The 19,769-nt window shown below is 44.4% G+C and overlaps 1 protein-coding gene across 4 annotated transcripts in view; it reads left to right on the forward strand.

Annotated features, from left to right (window-relative positions):
• zgc:92140 (uncharacterized protein C1orf21 homolog) overlaps nt 1-19,769 on the forward strand; it is a 29,229-nt gene that overhangs the window by 2,993 nt on the left and 6,467 nt on the right. For all 4 annotated transcript variants that reach the window (XM_003451355.5, XM_005478735.4, XM_005478734.4 and 1 more), the window contains exon 2: nt 11,204-11,333. In XM_003451355.5, the coding sequence (XP_003451403.1) occupies nt 11,243-11,333 (91 nt within the window). In that variant the 5' untranslated portion in view covers nt 11,204-11,242. The remainder of the gene's footprint in view (nt 1-11,203; nt 11,334-19,769) is intronic.

Genomic DNA, 19,769 nt, shown 5'->3' on the forward strand with positions numbered 1-19,769 from the left:
AGCTGATGGTTATCTGATGGATTCGACTGTTTACCTGCGAGTTTACCTGTGGTCCATAGCATTTGGACTACAAGCCGAACCCAGAAAGCTCCGTGTACTAAAAATATGGTCTCTCACCTACAAATTCTGCATACTGATGTTTGGAGTCTGTGCATAAAGATGAGAGTGCAGGTTGGTTTTACCTTTCAGCAAAACCCTAGTTCCTGTTTAGTCTCAGCATCTTCTGCACAAACATATCTGGTACTTGCTTGGTTGTTCAAATATAACAAATTCATCACAAGCAGAACTACGTGTGGCAAAACACTTATCCTGAATATGCATGTCGTCGGCATCACATCGCCATATTGTAAATCGCAATAATGTCTTTCTGGGTGTCATCAGGGTAAACTGCTGGAAGGTTTTGTAGTGTATTTGTGTGTGTGTGTGTGTGTGTGTAGGATAATGGACCGACCAAAAACACTGGTTTGCATCTGAAAGAATAACATTGCAGATGTGATACCAGCCGTGTTGAGATTTTAAACACAGGCTCATCTGCAGCCACCTGAAGAGGCAAAAGATTCAGTGTGTGTTATTCCCACACAAACAGTCGTCTGAAGGGTCTTGGCCAGTCGTCCTGCCAATTATGCAAAGATTCGTATGCGTAATTTCTTATGACTATTAATGCGGGCACGGTTTTAATTGTGTGCCTCGTGGGTTGGTTTGTTGGCAGTTCAGACGGATCTGGGTAAGAAAACATAAACACGTCTGACCTTGTGTGCCTGCTGTGTTGGAGGAGGCCCACACCATCAGCTGCGCAGCTGTTTTTCAGAAAACGTGATCAACAAGAAAATCGGTGATATAAAAACAGAGATGGTAAAAACATGAACCACCTTTAGAGCTCTACCATTAATTAGCAGCAGTACTTTTACTTTGGAGAACCTGCACCCAGCATGGAAAATAATATTCAGCTATAGAGGAGAAGAGCAAAAATTCACAAGTACAGCTTTTAAATACTGCATTTAAAAGGTTTACTCCATTACTTCCAAACCCCTCACGCTCCCTGGATGCTGTTAATTATATTGCTGTCATGTCGCCCAAGAATTTTTCCCCATTACTTTTCCATCTTTCTTCTGTTTCCGCAGTTTTGCCTTGAAATCTTGTCAGTCAGCCACCTTAGGCTCTGACCTGCTTTCGCCTCAGTCCCACAGAAATGACTACCTGCCTTTTGCTCTTTCAGGGAACTGAGTGCTACTAACGCCAGCCATTAGCAGGCCTCAGAGGAGACATTTTATCCTCTAGTCTAGCCTGCATTAGTTGAAATCATTCGTTTCTCTATGGCTTGATTTTTTTACCTGTACCGAGATACGGCTTAATGCAGCTCACGTTTCAATTAGAGTGCTTAACTGGTCTTTCTTCGCTCTCTCTCTGAGTGACAGCACTGAAAGGAAATGGTGAGAGCTGTGCAAACTTCTGTGGGCCTGTAGTAACAACACTGGCCTCTTACCAGAAATATGTAACAGCTTGTCTAAAGCTTACTCCAGCTTCTTCACCAGCACATGCCTCAGTTCTGCGCAATATGCCTCTCATTGTCAGTCACAAGGCCGGGCTTCAGTTTCACTCAGCAGAACAGGGTCCCCTCTGTTTCCACGTCCACTCCTCCACCCATGGCTGCTTGTCATCCTCATTACTACAGTGAGAGGAAGAGGAAAGAGCCACTCAACGGCAGACAGTGAAAAAGAGAGAAGAGAGGCACACAAAGCAGCAGCAGAACACTCATGATGGACCTTTACTGTCCACCGGCCTGTGTGTGTGTGTGCGTGCGTGCGTTTGTGTTGGCATGACTTCCCAGGCTTGTCAGGCTGATGGAGTGCCTAAAGTGGGACAGGAGGAGAGGTGCAGCATTTGCTGCCTGGCTAGAGTAAATATTATGGCGCACTGGCCCACGAGTTGCCGACACTGTGCTCTGTCACAGAGAGATGCAAAGACACGCTCAACACACCGCAGCTTGCGATTCACCGTACGAGTCATTTGCAGTGACTCCAGGTGGAGCGTTTTGATTTTTGAGCCGAGTGTTTATTAGGTCAGCTGGTGCAGTGTGTTTGAGTTCTCACTATAAGAGTTATGCAACATGACACAGTACATATGAGATGATTTGTCAATCAGATTTTATCACTTAGTCATAGATTTTATCACATAAGCTGAACTGAGGGGTTTCAGTATAAGATAAATAAGGATTTTTAAAGTGTTAATTATGCAGAGCAATATTTTTTCCCTCAGGGAGCTTTACTGTTTGCTTATTTTAGCCGTACATACTTTTTTCTGGAGTTGTCCTCTATCATCACATACAGAAGGATGAATAATTCAGAGAAAATTGTGAACTTGTGACCCCTACAGTGAGGGATCCAGTGGCTCTGATATGCTGTGAGGACTCTTTCCTGGCATGGATCGAGGCCCAGTTGTCCCGTGGTGTTCTCAAATTTTTGATGACAGAGTGCCAAGTTAGGGAGCCAGCATACGACCGAGTGCTGCAGAGAAAACATCCAAACCTCAAAGACTTGCAGGTGTTTATTCCATATTCAGAGGATAGACTGTGCCATTTTTGTGGTGGTTTATAGTTTCACGTGTTCCCATATTTCTTTGCAACGGCTGTATTTGGGGTGTTATGGGGGTCTCTGGAGGACAGAGCAGAGCTGTGAGCGAATGAATGTCGCGTATTGTTATCTTGTCATGCTGCTGCGCTCCATGAAATTGCAGGGGAAGCCTATGATGAAGCATTTTTTTATCTAAAAGATTATGCCTCAATCTACAGTGCACCGGGGTCATTGGATTGTTTGAGTATGAAAATGATGTGAATCATGCTGCTGGCTTTACTCAACCAAGGGAAACAGTTACTGGCTCCGTCTCACTGGAGTAAAAATAGGATGGCAACTTCCTTGTGACTAGGAAAAATTAGTGGGTGGTGACTACATTGAATTGCTTAAAGTCCAAGGAGTTACTCCAACCAACTGGTCACCGGTCAGCTGGTTGTATTCTGGTTATAATCGTGTATAAAAGCAAGGCTGTCACCAAAATTTCTGTCTCAGCTCAAGGAAGTTAGGCTGGGCTCTGGATCTAAGTAGTTACTGTGAATTTGTGTGCATTTAGAAGGAAACAGATTTGATCTGTTTCCTTCGTCATTGCAGACTACGTATAATTGTAAACTTGACTCCATTCAGCCACAAACAGATATCAGACTGACTCTATCCCATCCCTGTTTTATCACCGTCTTCATGCTCCAAGGTTGTTATGAAGACGTTAACTGACTTTGAGTGGTTGCAGACCCGGCGTCCACCTTCGAAGCTGCAGTATCAGAGGCAGCGAGGGTGACGCAGGGCACACAGTTTGGATAAAGGGGGAGAGAGGCTAGTTGGCTGATGATATCAGTAGGTATTCCACCTGTGAAGGCACCATTAATGCTGAATGATATACACAGGTTATACACATTTTGCATTCCAGATGAGCTTTTTTGTTTTCATGGAAGTCCTTAATTATGTCAGCCAAGTCTGCAGGTATTACATCATGATGGCTCTGAAAGTCCAGCTGCCCAGGAGCACGTCACCGAGGCAGACGTGCTCCTGGCAGTAAACTCAAAAAGAGCCTAATGATATGTTGTGTTTTGTACTATTTTCAATTAAATATAGGCTTTAAGTAGTTTCAAACCACTGAATTCTCTCTTCTTTTTTCGATTTAAAGAGCATCCAAACCTTTTTGTGTTTTTGACATACAGTTTCTAAAGCGTAGCTCAGCACTCAGCTGTTAGGACGATGAAGCAAAGGTAGAAACTGTCGCTGTGTCGTCACAGGTGAGGCTGCCCTGAAGTCACTCTACCTGAGGCTTAAATGGCTGCTGAGCGAGCACTTCCCCATCACAGCCGGGAGCTTTACGGTGGGAACTATTAAACACACATGTCCAGTTCACGCGCAGAAATAAACCTGTTACACAAAAACTCTCTCTGCGATGCTTCAACCAGTTTTCCGCCTTTGTTTGGCCCGTTTTTCAGGCTCTGTGGTTGCTTGTGCTCCCTCTGGCACAATCTTGCATTTGAGAAGCCCTTGCACTGCACACTACTCGGCCTGTGTGCACGACCTGTGTTTGTGCAAGCACTCACATCTTCCTCACAGCGCTTTCTGAGTTCCTCCTTTAACAAACTGACTTGTAAAGGAGGCTTGTTCACAGACCTGAGGGCAGGTCACGTCCCACACCAACATATGCAGGCATGGGCAGGCCTCTGTGTTTGCCAAATCATTTTCAGGGTCTGGTTATTTGCCATGTGTTAAATATACAACTTGGTCTGCATTTAAGAAGAGCTCTTTTGGCTCAGGATTATTGTTTCAAACTGCTTAAAATTGCTTACAAGGTGAAACAGCGACAGGAGGCCCTGCGCCAAATCTGGGGTAAGATCGGCTTGAATGACGCAAGAGCTGCTAGCTGACATCACAACTTCTTTATATCTTTAAAGTGGGTTACCCCTCTGTTTTGGCCCATATGCTCACAATGAATGTTGAGCATCTGGATCCAGAGGTGGTCGTGTGCCAGTTGGTGTTAAGAACTTTTTATCCTTTTCACACACTGGATGTTTATTGGACCATGTTGGCTCAGCTTGTGAGCCAACATGGCCCGTGTGTGTGTATTCACTGACTCGCCAGGCTTGTCCCATTGACACACTTGAGCATCTACAGAGCAGCTCAGTCCTGCTGTCCTGTGGGTTAAATCAACACTGGAAAAAACAGAGCAGCTCACACACTGCAGAACTCCCAGTTTTTACTTATTTATTTGTAACACGTCTTCAATAGGTAAAAATTGGCTGAGCACATTTTTTTTTTTCCGTCTCAACAGCTGCCCCACACTGTGGTGTGGATTTTTTTTCCCTATTTAAATCAAAGCTGAGCAACGCCCCACTGTGGTTTTGCACGTGGCACAGAATAGCGCATTGGGCAGAGCTCAGTACTAACTTGGGCTGATTCCTGCTGGAGTCGCCAGTCCTAAAAGTGTATGCACTGATCTCACTGTACGGTGGAACACGTGCAAGCGTACGATGCCAGCACGGCTCGTGCAGCAGTAAAGTGGAGGATCCTTTGGTGGCTTTTTGTTGAAGCGTTTCATTGTAGTTTGTAAATGAAACCGTAAAGTTCCCTCAAAAAGCGACTTACCTGCACTTTGCTTTACATAAAGAGGTAAAAATGGACTTAATTTTAAAAAAACAAAACAAAGCATCAACCAAAATACAAACAGTTTTCACATTTTCATTGTTAATTCTGGTGTGTTACGGTGGTGATTTAAGATGTATTTTGAGCAAAATGCATGCGTTTAGAGGTGGAGGTTTAGAGCTGGAGAATCAATTCAGTATGGTATCTCCATATTTTGTGTGCAGATTATGAATTTTTTAATTAATTATTATTATGAAGTTTGATTAAATGTGAAATTCTGTCAATGCAGGCAGCAACAGATGTGTGAATTTGGATGATTTATCACAATTAATCGGTGAATCATCAGAAAAGGATGTAATTGCCAACTTGACCCAGTTCAATGGCAGACTGTTGGCAGTTGGCAGACTATTAGTACAGCGGTCCCCAACCTTTTTTGCGCCACGGACCGGTTCATCATCATCATCATCATCATCATCATCATCACCTTTATTTATAAAGCACTTTAAAATAACCACAGCTGACACAAAGTGCTGGTTTATGTCCGACAATATTTTCACGGACTGGCCTTTAAGGTGTCGCAGATAAATACAACAAAATAAAATCAGTACTGGTACCAAAAAAAGAAGATTTATTCATAACACACGGGAAAAGACCCAGGGAAATGGAGTTAATGATAAAAACCTAACGATAAAAACCATGAAAACCATAAATTTCATACCCGAGCCTCAACTCTCACGGCCCGGTACCAAACGGCCCAAGTGGACTTGTAGCAGACTGTTAGCAGAGTGTTGGTAGACTTGTTGCAGACTGTTTGCAGACTGTTGGTAGACTGTTTGCAGACTGTTGGCAGACTGTTGGTAGACTTGTTGCAGACTATTTGCAGACTGTTGGCAGACTCTTAGCAGACTTGTTGCAGACTTTTTGCAGACTCTTAGCAGACTGTTGGTAGACTTGTTGCAGACTGTTTGCAGACTTGTAGCAGACTGTTGGTAGACTTGTTGCAAACTGTTTGCAGACTGTTGGTAGACTGTTGGCAGACTCTTAGCAGACTGTTGGTAGACTGTTGGCAGACTTGTAGCAGACTGTTAGCAGACTTGTAGTAGACTGTTGGCAGACTTGTAGCAGACTGTTTGCAGACTAATTCTGTCTTATGGTAACATCTCAGCAGGATTGGCAGCAAAAAATAACTGAAGTGAGATAACTACACCATAATATATGAAACAAATACTGATAAAGTTGAACTTGAAAGACATAATATATATCGTGGGGTGTTTGGTGATTTCCACCTCTACCTGTGTTTCTGATTGTGCAGCTCTGAAAATATTTATGATGAAACCAACACCCAACCCTTCATGTAAGCATTCCTTGTTAAAACCTACCATAGATTTTTGTAATGCTTGTGAGAAGACCAGGTGTTAAAATGAGCAGAAGTCTGATTTTGAAAGGATGTGACTTCTTGAATTATGTGCCACTGAAGAATGTCTGAGCCTTTGGCCTTGGTGTTATTTATTTATAGGTGTGTTTGGCTGTGTAATAGTCTGCCCTTCTGGCTGTAGCTTATATGCATAACCCGAGTAATAGCAGCTTGGCCTAAGGATCCACAGCCTAGCATTATCCCTCCACACAACAATAGCTCTGGGACTGCTAGGTCTATTTTTAGCCTGCTCCTACTCACAATTTGATGTTTCAATACACACAAATCAAAGCCTTCAAACAGATGCTGCCCACACACTAGAGACCCTTTGAAACTTCACGTCTATCACGGCTGCTCACATTTCTCAGCGTATGTCCTCCGGTGGTTTTCGGAAAGGGAGTTTCTGTGCTTTGTTCATCTAATATTCACTTCAGTTGTACGCTAATAGTGAAGAGAGACTTGGCTGCTCGCTCTTGGTGTCCTCTCTCCCGTTACCTTTGTTGTCACGTTCTTTTTCTATCTTTTTTCTCCATCTCTGACGTTTGATTCTCCACTTCACTGTGATGTGACTCTGACAGATAACATGCGCTCCTCCGACAGCGTTTCCAGGTGCATGCCTCGTGCTTCTTCCCTCATTTATGTGCCTGTGTCAAGAGACAGATTATGCGGGATGAGATTATTGCTGTGTCTTTACGACAGCATGCCTCAGACTGCTGCATTAAGATCTCCCAGCTGTGTGTGAGGTGATGGTGGCTTTATGAGCACATGTGAGGCATAATTGAGTTGTTCCAGAGTGGTAGTTGTAGTAAGAGGTATCCCAGGCTGCCTGGGACGGGCTGATAAGCTGCTCTTTAGACCAGAACTCCTACTCAGGCCACAGGTGACCCTACACACAGCTACACACACTCATCCTGAGCTTGCATGTGTGTGTCTAAGTGTCTGGATTCTTGCCCGCAAGGTATTACTCCCTCTTGCCTGTAGGCCCTTAGAGAAATTCATGTGTAAGCTCTGCTCAGGCTCCAGAGATTAATGTCTTTTCTCCTGCAGAGCTGAGAAAGGGATTCATATATGAGTTCTCTCATCTTGCACTGAATATTCACACATCTCAGAGTCTCACAGGAGCATTGAAAGATAATTAATTTCAGGATGCTTCTGTTTTTTTTTTGTTGCTATGCATGGTTTGTTCCTGAGAATTGTTGCAGTCTCCTCGACGCTCCTCTGCTGCCTCACCGAGTGACAACCTGCCAAGTAACAAGTGACAGTGAATGAAGCAGTCTGTGATAAAGGGAACAGCAGCAGCTTAGTTTGTTGATAATACTGGCCAGTAAATTCTGGGCTCCATAGTACCTGGACACGCAGGTACTTGAGCGCTGTGCACCTGGCGCTTTGTGTCAAGTCCAGAGAGATGGAAGCTGGTGGGCCGCAGCCTAAAGACGGGAGTAAACACGGGCCTCCTGTCAACTTCAAACACTCTGAAGGAGCAGCGAGGGCCAGGCGGTGCTCTTTTGAAGCTCTGCACTCGTCCTCCTCTCTGGACCCTTTCTGTCCCACCTATTGTCGGCCTTTTTCCTTCACCCTTGTCCCCCTTCATCTCAACCCACCCTCCCTCTCTTTGTCTTTTTTTCCTCTCTCTTTTCAGTGTCTTCAAAAAGCCTCTTCTTCACTCCACCTCTTATTATTTATGTACCGGCGGCACAGATTTGATCAGCTGTGTGTGTGTGTGCATTTTTGTAAGTGGCAGCAGTCAGATGGGCCTGTCAGAGACAGCATATGGCATGTGTGAGTGACACAGGAATTATCTACATACAGTGTGTGCTACTCACTGATGGTGACGCTTGCAGCTTTGTGGTAGCTGTTCTGCAGGGTGGGAGGGTTTTCTTCTTTTCTATAGAGTAACGATGAGTTCGGTTTAGTTTGTTCCTGCCCTCCCGATGTTCTCAAACAAAGCTCTGAGTTGCGTTGAAGTAATTGCAGAAAATTAGGGGTCGAGTCAGACTGGTTTACAGGTTACAGGTTAGCTGAAAGTGAAAATCTTACTGTAATGCATAAAATCAGTCTGTTGGTGTCTTTGTCTGCAAACTGCTCTGGGACCATCTGCACTCAAACTTGAACTACCGGTAGTTTATTACTTATCTGATGGTTCTCATCTATATCAGGCATTAAAAATGCATCAAGTTGCCTAGCAACAGATGAAAATTATTAGCTTTTAGCATTTATGAACCTTCAACACCTCATAAAAGAAATGTTTCAGGGGAGTGACATCAAATTCATATCCACAAAAGTTTCATTATACATGCCTAGCAACCGCCTAGCAACGGGCTAAAATAACGCTTTTTAGCATATATACAATGTCTGTCTATCTATCTATAAGTAAAATATTCATTTCAAATTTTAAGTATATCAGTTTACCAACAGCATGAACAGGCCAAACAGTATAATAGCACAGAGCTGTATTAGTATTGCCGATGTTCCAGGTAGATCAGATCACCAATCTGATATTTGGATCGGATATCCGGACTGGAAAAGCTCGATGCTGATGCGGTGAACGCGGCTCCCTGTTGCTCTGCGTTTGCTGTGTCACAGTGAGTAGCAGAGCAGCGTTTGCTCGTGTAGAGAGACTTCATCATTCATTTTATGCATCTCAGTCCTGTTTACACCTTTGTTGTTGATCCTGATGATGTCAACACTCGATATAAGAATAATCGCAGTGTCTTCCTCAGAGTAGGAACACCTCGTTCATTTAACACAGCTATTGGATTTTCACCCTGTGTCAGCAGATCAGTGCATCCTTATATATTATAGATATGCAAAACAATTTTTTTTATTTTGTTTGTTTTTAATGGATGGTAACACAAATTAGTGTAATCTAGGGAAGGGGTTATCTCTTCAGCAATGTCTGCTTCATGTAGCAGAGAAGCATCACGACTGAGCAGATAGTGGTGCAATACTCCCATTAAACTGATATGTAGTTCCCATAAAATTCCATCGCTTCTCCTTTTCTGTGTAACTTCATAAATACAGTTAGTCAGACATTTACATTAATGAACTTTGGACAGTCGGACAAATCAGGGAGGGGACTTTTTCTGAAGTAGCCTTTTTCTCATATGTTGCAGATAACACATGATATACATGCACTGTCACTACTGGAAACGCTTGGTGTAATTTTAGGTGAGGTGTCTCCTCGGCTAGAGCGTGCAGGAAGCGGGACACGGGACATTAGCACAAAGATCACACACGCTGAGGCGGGGGTGGGCTAAACACCTTGGTCAGGGGTGCAGAGCATGTGTGAAATTGCTAATGAGCTATTTATATATAGTAATATGTACCTATTCTTTTTATGTTGCATATTTTGGGCAGGATATTAGAAGAAGAGGTACTTTCAGCAGCTTTGGCAGATTTTGATGCCAGATGTTTGGACTCGTGACCCCCTGAGGTTGGCTTGTGTCTCCTCCCGTGTCCTTGAACTTGGGATTTTTCGTTTGCAGCCACCGATACTGGGCCATTCTATTAATATTATCTTCTCACTAATAAAAATCAGCATTGCTATCTGGCTCAAAATCTATGCGGGCTGTGCTGTAATTAGTTTTTATTTTAACTCTGCAATTAATGACTGTGATAAGTGCAGAGTCATTAACTCTGTATTAATGAATCCAAAGACTAAATAACACCTGAACTGTGTCACTGATCAGCTCACCTGCAGCTCCTGTGATACTGGTAGAGTTCAGCTAATTATTTTTGGTTGTTTAGACCAACAGCTTCACTCTTTTAGCTCACCCATTAATTTAGTTTTCACAGACACAGCGTGCTAAAGTGTATTTTACACTGGCAGTTTCACGGCCCAATGCAGACAGACGGCAAACATCTATCTGAGGAACATAGTTTGGCATTTAGTAAAAGAGGGAAGTGGACATTTAACAGCTGGAAACAAACAAAGCTTTCAGGGTGGTGAATATTCACCAAGCGACCAAAGGTACGGATGCTGACGTTGCTGTTTGTTGGAAACCAAAAGGTTTCCAACAAACATCACTTAGTAGTGTTTTCAGATCAAAAATCCAAATATTCAGGTGTGAATAGCTCCGTATGTTTTCACATTTAAATACATTTGTGTTCAGTTTCATCAAACACATTTATTTATTTATGGATTTCTTTGTTTTTTTGGTGTTTTGTATAACAAGAATAAAAAGCATACAGCATATATCAGATGGGTTATGCTCTTTATTTACCCTGCACTGCACCCCTGCTGCTGCTTCTCCATGTATTTAATGGCAGTGGCTATATTTAGCTCTGAAAGAAACTCTTATGAGGAAGTAATAACCTGCAGCATGCGCTATAAATGTGCATTTCTCTTTCTACTGAGCCTCTTAACGCCAGGTGTGAATTCACACTTCTGTGAAGTGTGCTTTGGTTTCCTGATTCAGAGGCATGGGAAAATGAAGATAAATCATGTCTGAAGGTCGTGTTGCATGAAAAAAAAACGACATAAACGACATTTTGCACCGATCGCGAGTCGCCATAAAAGCTCAAACCGTCGATCACGTTTGACAGAGCGTTGTAAAAACAACAGCGCTGTTCGTTTTATTGTGTCTGTCGTGAATACGAAGTCTTGTTTTCTCTGTCTGTGCAGGTGAGAGTGCGATGAGGAGAAGTTTCAGAGTGTGAGGCCATGGGCTGCACCTCGGCCAAGCAGGTGTCGGCCGTGCCCAGCGATGAGGAGGGACGCGGCAAGGCCTACAGCAACGGCGACGTCTTCACCGGTCAGTTCGCGCACGGATGTCAATAAAATCTTCACTGCTCCATTTCACTCAGTTGATTGGTCAGCGTGGACCCATTACCCCGGCTGCCCACACAATATACATCCTCATTGTTACAGCTCACGGTACTTCGGCAAAGTGTAAAGTTCTCCAATTCAGACAATAACTGTCAACACCGCCGCTTTTATTGGAGATGTCTGTGTTGACAGTTCGTGTAAGAGAGGAAGTAACCAGTTAGTGAGATGACGGCGTTGAGTTGTGTCCTTGGAGGGGACCTGGTGTGTTCGTTCCATCTCCGTGTTGCTATTCTTGCAGTTTTATTAGAGTAGAACAACAGGGATATGTCTTCTCACTGACATCAAATGCTAAAAATGTAAAAAGTGAAGGTTTCTGAAACTGTAAAAAGCATCACTGCTGTCACAAAGCAGACGAAGGGTGTTTGATGGGCATCATGAGTCCATACTGCTTTGGTAACCAGCCAGAAAGGTTGGAAAACAGCTGGATTAGCTCAAAAGAACAACAGTTTTAACAATGTTCACTTTCTACAAATGTGTCTCCCAAACACGACCTAATTTTGTAGATTTGATTAATAAAAAATGCAGAGAGATTAATTAGTAATGAATATACTACGGTCCTTAGTTGCTCCCTTTTCTTTAGCAGCGTGTAGCCGGCTGTTGTGTAATGAGGGGCAGGAATAAAAGCTGGAGCCGGAGAGAGATGATGGGTGGTGGAGGGATTAACAGCGATTAAGAATTAGGAGCAACACTCTGGTATAGCTGCAGGCGGGTGAATGGATGTGGCAGATGATGATCCACAGGAGGTCCCCTCTCTCTGTCTATCCGTCATCCCCCTCTCGCTCTGATCTTTCTAACTCCTCTCCAGCCTCTCACCTCCTCCCTGTAACCCCTCTATAACACTGCTCCTTCCCTGTTTCGTGCTCCTCTCTGTTCTCTTTGCCCTCTCGTCTCCCGCTTTGTCATCTGAGCTGCGCCAGAACGCGGCAAGGAGACATGAAGGAGAGCAATGAGATGAACATTTTTTTCCTTGAGAGAGGAAGAGAGTGACGTGTTTTGACGCTGCGGGTCTTTTTTTTTCTTTTTTTTCAATCTATTCTCAACTTCTGTCTTCCCGTCCCCCCTCTCAAGGCCTCGCTCTTCTCTTCCTTTTTCTCTCTGTCACACTATTTTGGGTCTCTACACCCTCTTCTCTTCCCTCCTCCTTCTCTTCCTGCCTTCATCTCCCAGTGTTTCTCCCAGCTCTTTTCCTCTCTTCTCTGGCACAACATTAGGTCAGAACCTTGTGTCCTTTCACATCCCCTCCTCCTTCCTCCCTCTTAGTCCCATCCTATCCCTTAGTCTCACTGTCAGTTGGTTAAAGGGGAATCTGGAATGGCAGTGCATGGGATGGACTACTATTTGTGTGTGTGTGTGTGTGTGTGTGTGTGTATTCATATCTTTGTGGGGACCAAAAATTGGAAGTTTACTATACTTATGGGGACCAAAATCCTGGTCCCCACATGTTTGAAGGCATTTTTGAGGCTCAAAATGTGGTTTTAGTGACAGGGTTACAGTTGGGTTATGGTTAGGTTTAGGGTAAGGTTTAGGGTTAGGCATTCATTTTTGATTGTTAGGTTAAAGCTAAGGGGCTAGGGAAAGCATTATGCCAATTAGATGTCCCCACAAGATATGAATACCCGACGTGTGTGTGTGTGTGTGTGTGTGTGTGTGTGTGTGTGTGTGCCTGTGAAGGTAGAGATGGAAGTGACCTTTATTGTGCAGATTAGAGTTACCCCAGGCCTCAAACCCCCAAAAGCATCTCCCTTCTTAACGCCCCCCTTCCTTATCCTCACCCGCTTCACGTTCACATCTTTCTGCTGTCGCTGTCATCGTCACACACTGTGCAGTCATTCTTTCCCACTCGACTCGCCACCCTTCACAACCGCTGCCAAACTGGCTCGCAGCATCCGGTTTACTTCTCATGACTTAGGCGGAAAACATTGGCCGGTTCTGGTCAGCCTACGCACACAAGTGTAACCCCAGCGGGCTGCGCGTCGGTGTGTTTGCATTCACGTATGTGCTGATGTTTTCATATCAGTGTGCTCGGTTAGACAGTAAGTCCTATTCATGCTCACGCAGATTTGCCTCCAACAGATTGTCTGGCAATCAGTCTGTCCTTGTGCGCGAGTGTGTATTTGTGTGTCCCAGATATTCAGACTCCGGCCGCTAACCCTAACCCACCCCGCCCCCCCCCAAAATGTCCTGCCCTCCCCTCCCCAACCCTCTCTCAGTAGCTCTCGCACAATAACCGGAAAAGGCTCAGCTCCATTACACAAACGCTGAGGGGACGACGAGGGAAAATAGCAACACTCTCCACAACATCGTGCTGCTGATGTCTGTAATAATTACAGTCAGAGGAGATTAGAGTGGAGATAGCAAGTATGTCTGATTGTATATGTGGCAGCTCAACATTTATAGAAAACAAAGCGGTGTGCAGTTTCAGTGTTTATCTAAGCTTTTGTGCTGAAAGGTTCGACAGTCTCACTGACTGAACACGTTACTGTCCTTCTGTGCCACAAGCAGACAACACTACAGTCACTTCCTGGGAGTAAAACGGGATTGCTCAGAAATTATTGTTCAAAGAAACTCGGGGCTTTCTTTATCGGACTGCTGAATGAGAATCAGACCTTGGAAATATTATCGCAGATGAGAAAAAAAAAAAAAAACCAGACCAGTTGCTTTCTTGAATTAACCGGCTGTGCCGTCGGTTCCCTGTTCAGCCTCGAGGAACACAAAACACAACTGACAACCCAAAGTCACAAATGACACAGTTTCTGTGTACGTTGTGTACAGAGTGAAAACGACCCTTCTCTGGGGCAGCGCACAGACCTGAAGGTCACCGGTTCAATCCCTGGGATGGAAAGATAGATGTGGAACCAGAAGGTGAGAGCAGCATCAGCGGGACAGCTCAGAGTCAGAGAGGCAGAGGATGATGAAGAAGATTCATGGATGTAGTGAAGGAGGACTTGCAGAGGGTGGATGCTGGGATGGGGCAGATGGTCTGCTGTGATGACCACTTATGGAAAAGAAGGAGAAAAAGAGGGTTTTCAGTATTATGAAGGCAGCTCACTTCTTGCTGGTATACATCGCAATGTTAACTTCTGCTGCAGACACAACCCGCTGCAGAGCTGGCTGCGACCTGGAAAGATGCCTCAGACCTCAGTGTGCAGAGAGTAAGAGGAAGTTTTTAAAGTATTGTCTTTCCCTGACGCACATTAGTAGAAAAATAGGGAGGATAAAATTAGGAGAAATCTATCAGCTCTAATATCTGAAAACAAGGCACCTATGTTTGTACGTGTTGACCTTTATATCACATTTGCATGTGCACTAGGCTGACATTTGAATTGTGCTTTTATACTTGTTCTGTACCTGCTCTCACACTGTTGAACACCCTCGGGGCTGCAGCTGAGAGATTTTTAAAAACCGACACTGTCTTCCGCACATCTGAACACGAATTTCATCTGTCAGATTCTCCCGAGTCTCAGTGAACTCAACACTGCAATACTAATCAGTTCAATTACACTCCTTCCTTTAAACTTTACAAATGCACCAGCTCTTTGTGGTGATGGTCATCCATACAGAGCTTTGAAAACTGCACTGCTCATCTGTCAGTTTTTTTACTTGGTCTGCTGACAGTAGGCCTGTCTGTGGTTCTGGTGAATCATATAGCACCGCCTCCGTCATGGGAACGTGATCATTGAGAAACCAGAGGTTAACTTGGGTTGATAATGACCTTTGTGTGACTCCTGACTGCAGATGTTGGGTTAAATGGACCTCGATATTAAAGGTCTCTTGCGTTTTTAATAGAGGGCTCATCAGCAGCTCAGTGGTCAAGTGGGACTGCGTTCAGAGGGGAGGCAAAAAAACCTGATTCATTCAGTGATCTTCAGAAGCCACAAGCTCCACAGCTGATTACAGAAGTTGAACTTAAGAGGAAGCTAACTCAGAGTCATGCACAGACAGCTCAAATGCAGTCCAGCCCTGTGCTGACCTGTTGTTCCTTTCCTCATTTTCTGCTGTTAAAATGGTGGATGGTCACACCGACCTTGGTACCAACCACCTGCGGCTGAAATCTTCTGTGAAGGGCAGCCAATCAGAAAGCAGGTTGGTTTAAAGTATGTCCTGAGGTCCAGTATAAGATAAATAAAGATTATTTTAAACAGAAAATCACAGGAAGCTACTTTGGAGTCCAACAACAAAATTTATGGAGCTGGAAATGAGCATTTAAGTGTTTGTGTATGAATATCTGTTCCCATGCACTTCATCATCATGATCATCACTTTATTTCCAAAGCACTTAAAAACAACATAAGTGCTGTAGAAAAAATGAGAGAACAAGTGTAGAACAATGAATCCGCTACAAGTTCATTCATAAATGCCAGATTTGAAATAGTACTACACTAAAATCTGAGTTATGTGCTCTCGTTTGCTTTTCTGGCACAACGTCGCCTACATCCCAGGTGCGTGGAGAAGACAAAGATCTGATGACGTGAAGCTTTATTAGGTTATCAGACCAACGCGTTTTGGCTTGTGGCCTTCATCATGACCTCGATGAAGGCCACAAGCCGAAACAGGGTCATGAAAATCGTACAGCAGCGTTTTTGTACCAGGTGTAGACGTGAGAGGGAGGCCTGGCTGCTTCCAGTCAACAGAGCGTAACAATAATCCAGATGAGAGGTGATAAATGCATGGATCAATGCCTTTAGGTGGCATCTAGACAGGATGGGCTTGATATTTGACAGCTGCCTCAACTGAAAGCACTTAAAAAACAGGGAGGACTTGACTTGCATGTGGTGGTTAAGTTTTAGGCTGGGGTCCATTTTCACACCTAAATTAGTGATGCTGGATTTTTCATGTATGGCCAAGGTGGAAAAGTCAAAGGTAGGGAGACAGTTGGAGCCACTGGATTTAAAAATGCTGACCTCAGTCTTTTTTTTCCATTAAAATTAAGGAAATTCGGTGCCATCCATCCCCTGATGTCACTGGGATAATCAAGGAGAGGCTCTAATGCACACAAGAAGTGTTTAAGCTCTTTGTAAGAGTTCTCTGAAAGTCGTGTTTATGCAGTAAAGTTTACTTATTGAATCCATCTGCTCAGCTCACAGATGAGCAGAGAGCCTGCGCTAATCTTCTCTGCTTGTAACTTTCTCGTTACGATAGATCAGACGAGAGCCTTCATCAAACAAAAGCACGATCTGTCTCAGTGTCGGATATTTCTGAGAAGCTGTCCCAACACTGCAAATTCCACTTAATGTTTTTATTTCTTTTTACGTGAAGTTTGACCGTTTTCACACAGATGAGACTTTCCTCGGGTTTCTTTCATCTTGGAAGAGTTTTAGTGACCGTGAGAGACAAGCTGTCACTGACTGATGCATTTCATTTGTGAGCAGCTGTGTGGAAACGCATACCGGCGCCCGGCGTGTCTCCTGCATCTCTTACTTACTTACTGATTAATCATGAGTCAATAACTTTTATTAGTCGTGTTATCAGTTTGCTATTTCGGTGATAATGTGTGGGAGTATTACTCAGAGATGAGATATCAGAGTATCTTTTTGGCATTTTAATAAACATGTAAGGGCTCTGAGTCAGTCGTGACCTCTCAGTCTAATCTAATACAGCCATCCAATTAGCCAATCACATGGCAGGAACTCAGGGCACTGAGGCGTGTAGACATTTTCAAGATGACCTGAAGTTCAGACTAATTGCCAGGATGGGGAAGGAAGGTGATTTTAAGTGACTGTAAATGTAGTTGTTGGTGTGAGTGTTTCAGATACTGTTGCTCTGCTGGGATTTTCCGACGTGGCCGTCTCCGCCGTCACAGAGATGATATGATTCGACTGGTTTGGCTGCTTAGAGCTGAAAGAAATGCAACAATAACTCAAATAACCACTCATTACAAAGTAGGTGTGCAGAAGAACATCTCTGAATCTGTAACATGTGGAAGCTTGAAGCACATGGGCTGCGACGGCTCCTGTGAGCTACAAACAGGAAGCTGAAGCTGCAATCTGCACCAGCTCATCCAGACTGGACAGCAGCAGAAAAAGACTGTTTGCTCTGATGAGTCTCGATTAGTGCTGATACGTTGAGATGGTCGGGTCAGAGTTTGGTGTAACAATCGTGGATCCATCCTGCCTTGCTGCTGCTGGTGTAAGGGTGCAGGGATCTTTCCTTAGTACCTGCTGAGCATCGTTATATCGCCATAGCCTGCCTAACTCTTCTATCTGAGCACTCAAACTGCTTTACACAACTTGCCTCATTCACCCATTATATGCTCTTTGTATGTAAGTGCTTTCCAGCTAACATTCACACATTCATACTTCAGTAGAGGGGTTAATAACTTGCATGCAGACTGGAGCAGAAGGGGGTCAAACCACCAACCTTCCGATTAGTAGGCAACCTGCTCTACCACCTGAGCTAAAGCCACCCCAGGCTTTTTGACATGCTTTGAGTAGAAAAACACTATATAAGAGCCAGTCCACACCGTGCCCATCTTCTGATGGCTCAGATCGTCTGAAACTGGTTTCTTGTTCGTGATGATGAGTTCCCTGTAATCTGATCCAATAGATCAACTTTAGGATGCGGTAAACGTCATGGATGCAGCAGCTATGTGATGCCGTCGTGTCGGTATGAACCCAAATCTGTGAGGAATGTTTCCAGCAGCGTGCTGAATCTGTGCCATAAAGAATTAAGATAACTCTGAAGCGTTAGCAAGGTGTGCCTAATGTGTTCCCCCAGCCAGTGCTTTAGTTTAGTTGTAGTTAACTGTATAACCTTCCTCCGATAGTTCAGTGACTCCAGCCGAAATGTTAAACGGGCCTTGCAGTAACAAACTGTTTGAGATCGTTCTCTTCCTGTTTTTCATCATTTTATCCCCGCCGGCAAGATTTCTGTTCAAAATATCATAAACAATTTTTTTCTCTCTTCTCCTTTCAAGCTGATTGTCATTTGATTGGAGCGATGGTTGGTGTGTGTGCGCCTGTTAGAGCTGAGGGTTCGCGTTCAGGTGTGAATGTCACGGCCAGACCGGTGATGGCTTGTAGCCAGGCTGGCTGAGAGGGAGGACACACAGCAGGAAGGACAGAGTGACATAGCCACAGGACAGGCCAGCGAGAGCTATGAGAGCACACACACACGCACACACACGCCTAAATAAGGCGATTTAAATGACTCATACCCAAACAAACACTGCACTCGCATGAAATGACAAACGTGCTGATTCAAAGACGTTTCCATTTCTATCTGCAATGAAACATGCTTGTGCACACACGCATGTGAACACACACACACGCACACTCTGACTGCCGGTACCTTAAGGTCAACGCGGAGCGCCGCTCTGTAATCAGACGTGAACGACGTCCACATCACAAAATCACGGCTTCTCAAAATAGTTCTTCCCTTTCATCTTTCCCCTCTCCGACGGGTTCCCTCCCTCTCACCCAAAGCGAGCCCGGCATCGATGTGACGAAACACCCATGTCATCTCTTGTGACACAGCGTGCCACACACGCACGCACACTTCACATACAACTCATGCAGCGTGACCACTTTTTTGGCTCCTATCTAAATTGAAGCAAAGTCTGTGATGCGATGACTCTTGATCGGTGCAAGCTGGGTCACTTTGATCTGTCTGCCGTTTATCGTCGCGTTAAGCTACTATCCTGTGACAGAAGCAGAACATTCAGACACTTTAACCTCTCAGGCTGCAGCTCACCCAAATTATAACGCTTGAACATTCCAGTTTAGGCTGATTTAGTGTAAATCCAGCAGCTGCAGCTAATTTTACCCCCTCTGTTCATTTGTCTCTGCCCTAAAAAAACAGATTATATAGCTTGAAATTGATGCTGTTGCCCCTCTGCCATCAGGAGAGCAGAGGAAATGGCTCTTAATACCGTTTCCTACAGTAGCACCGTATGCACTTGTGTTTACAGAGCAGATCTGAGCTCGGTGAGCCTGTGCTGTGTTACAGCGCTGTTTGTGTGTGTCGGCATGTTCAGACAGGAGCTGCTTTGCTCCGACTCGTTTACATTCCTGAGACAAACAGCAGAAAAGGAGCTGGCATTTGTTTCTCTCGTCTCTTTCTCTTAATCTCTGCCAGCGTTCTGTCTTTGTTTCTCTCGCTAATTATTTCGAATAAGGGCCGTTCAGCTGCACGCCGATACTTGGCTCTAAAGACACACGTGCGCGATGTAAAAACACAGGTGATCGTGGGCTTAAGCGCACATCAGGTGAGGAGCTGGGCGAACCCTTCAGCCGGGTACGCGGGGGCATAGACAGACGTCACGCCAACAGACACACTGCAGAGAGATCGTGGGGGCAAAATACAAAGTGTGTAAGAGATAAAGACACTGCTACTTATCGCGGTCTCAGCTGCTTTTATCAGTTACA

Source organism: Oreochromis niloticus, linkage group LG23 (assembly GCF_001858045.2).
Source record: "Oreochromis niloticus isolate F11D_XX linkage group LG23, O_niloticus_UMD_NMBU, whole genome shotgun sequence".
Classification (NCBI taxonomy): Eukaryota; Metazoa; Chordata; class Actinopteri; order Cichliformes; family Cichlidae; genus Oreochromis; species Oreochromis niloticus.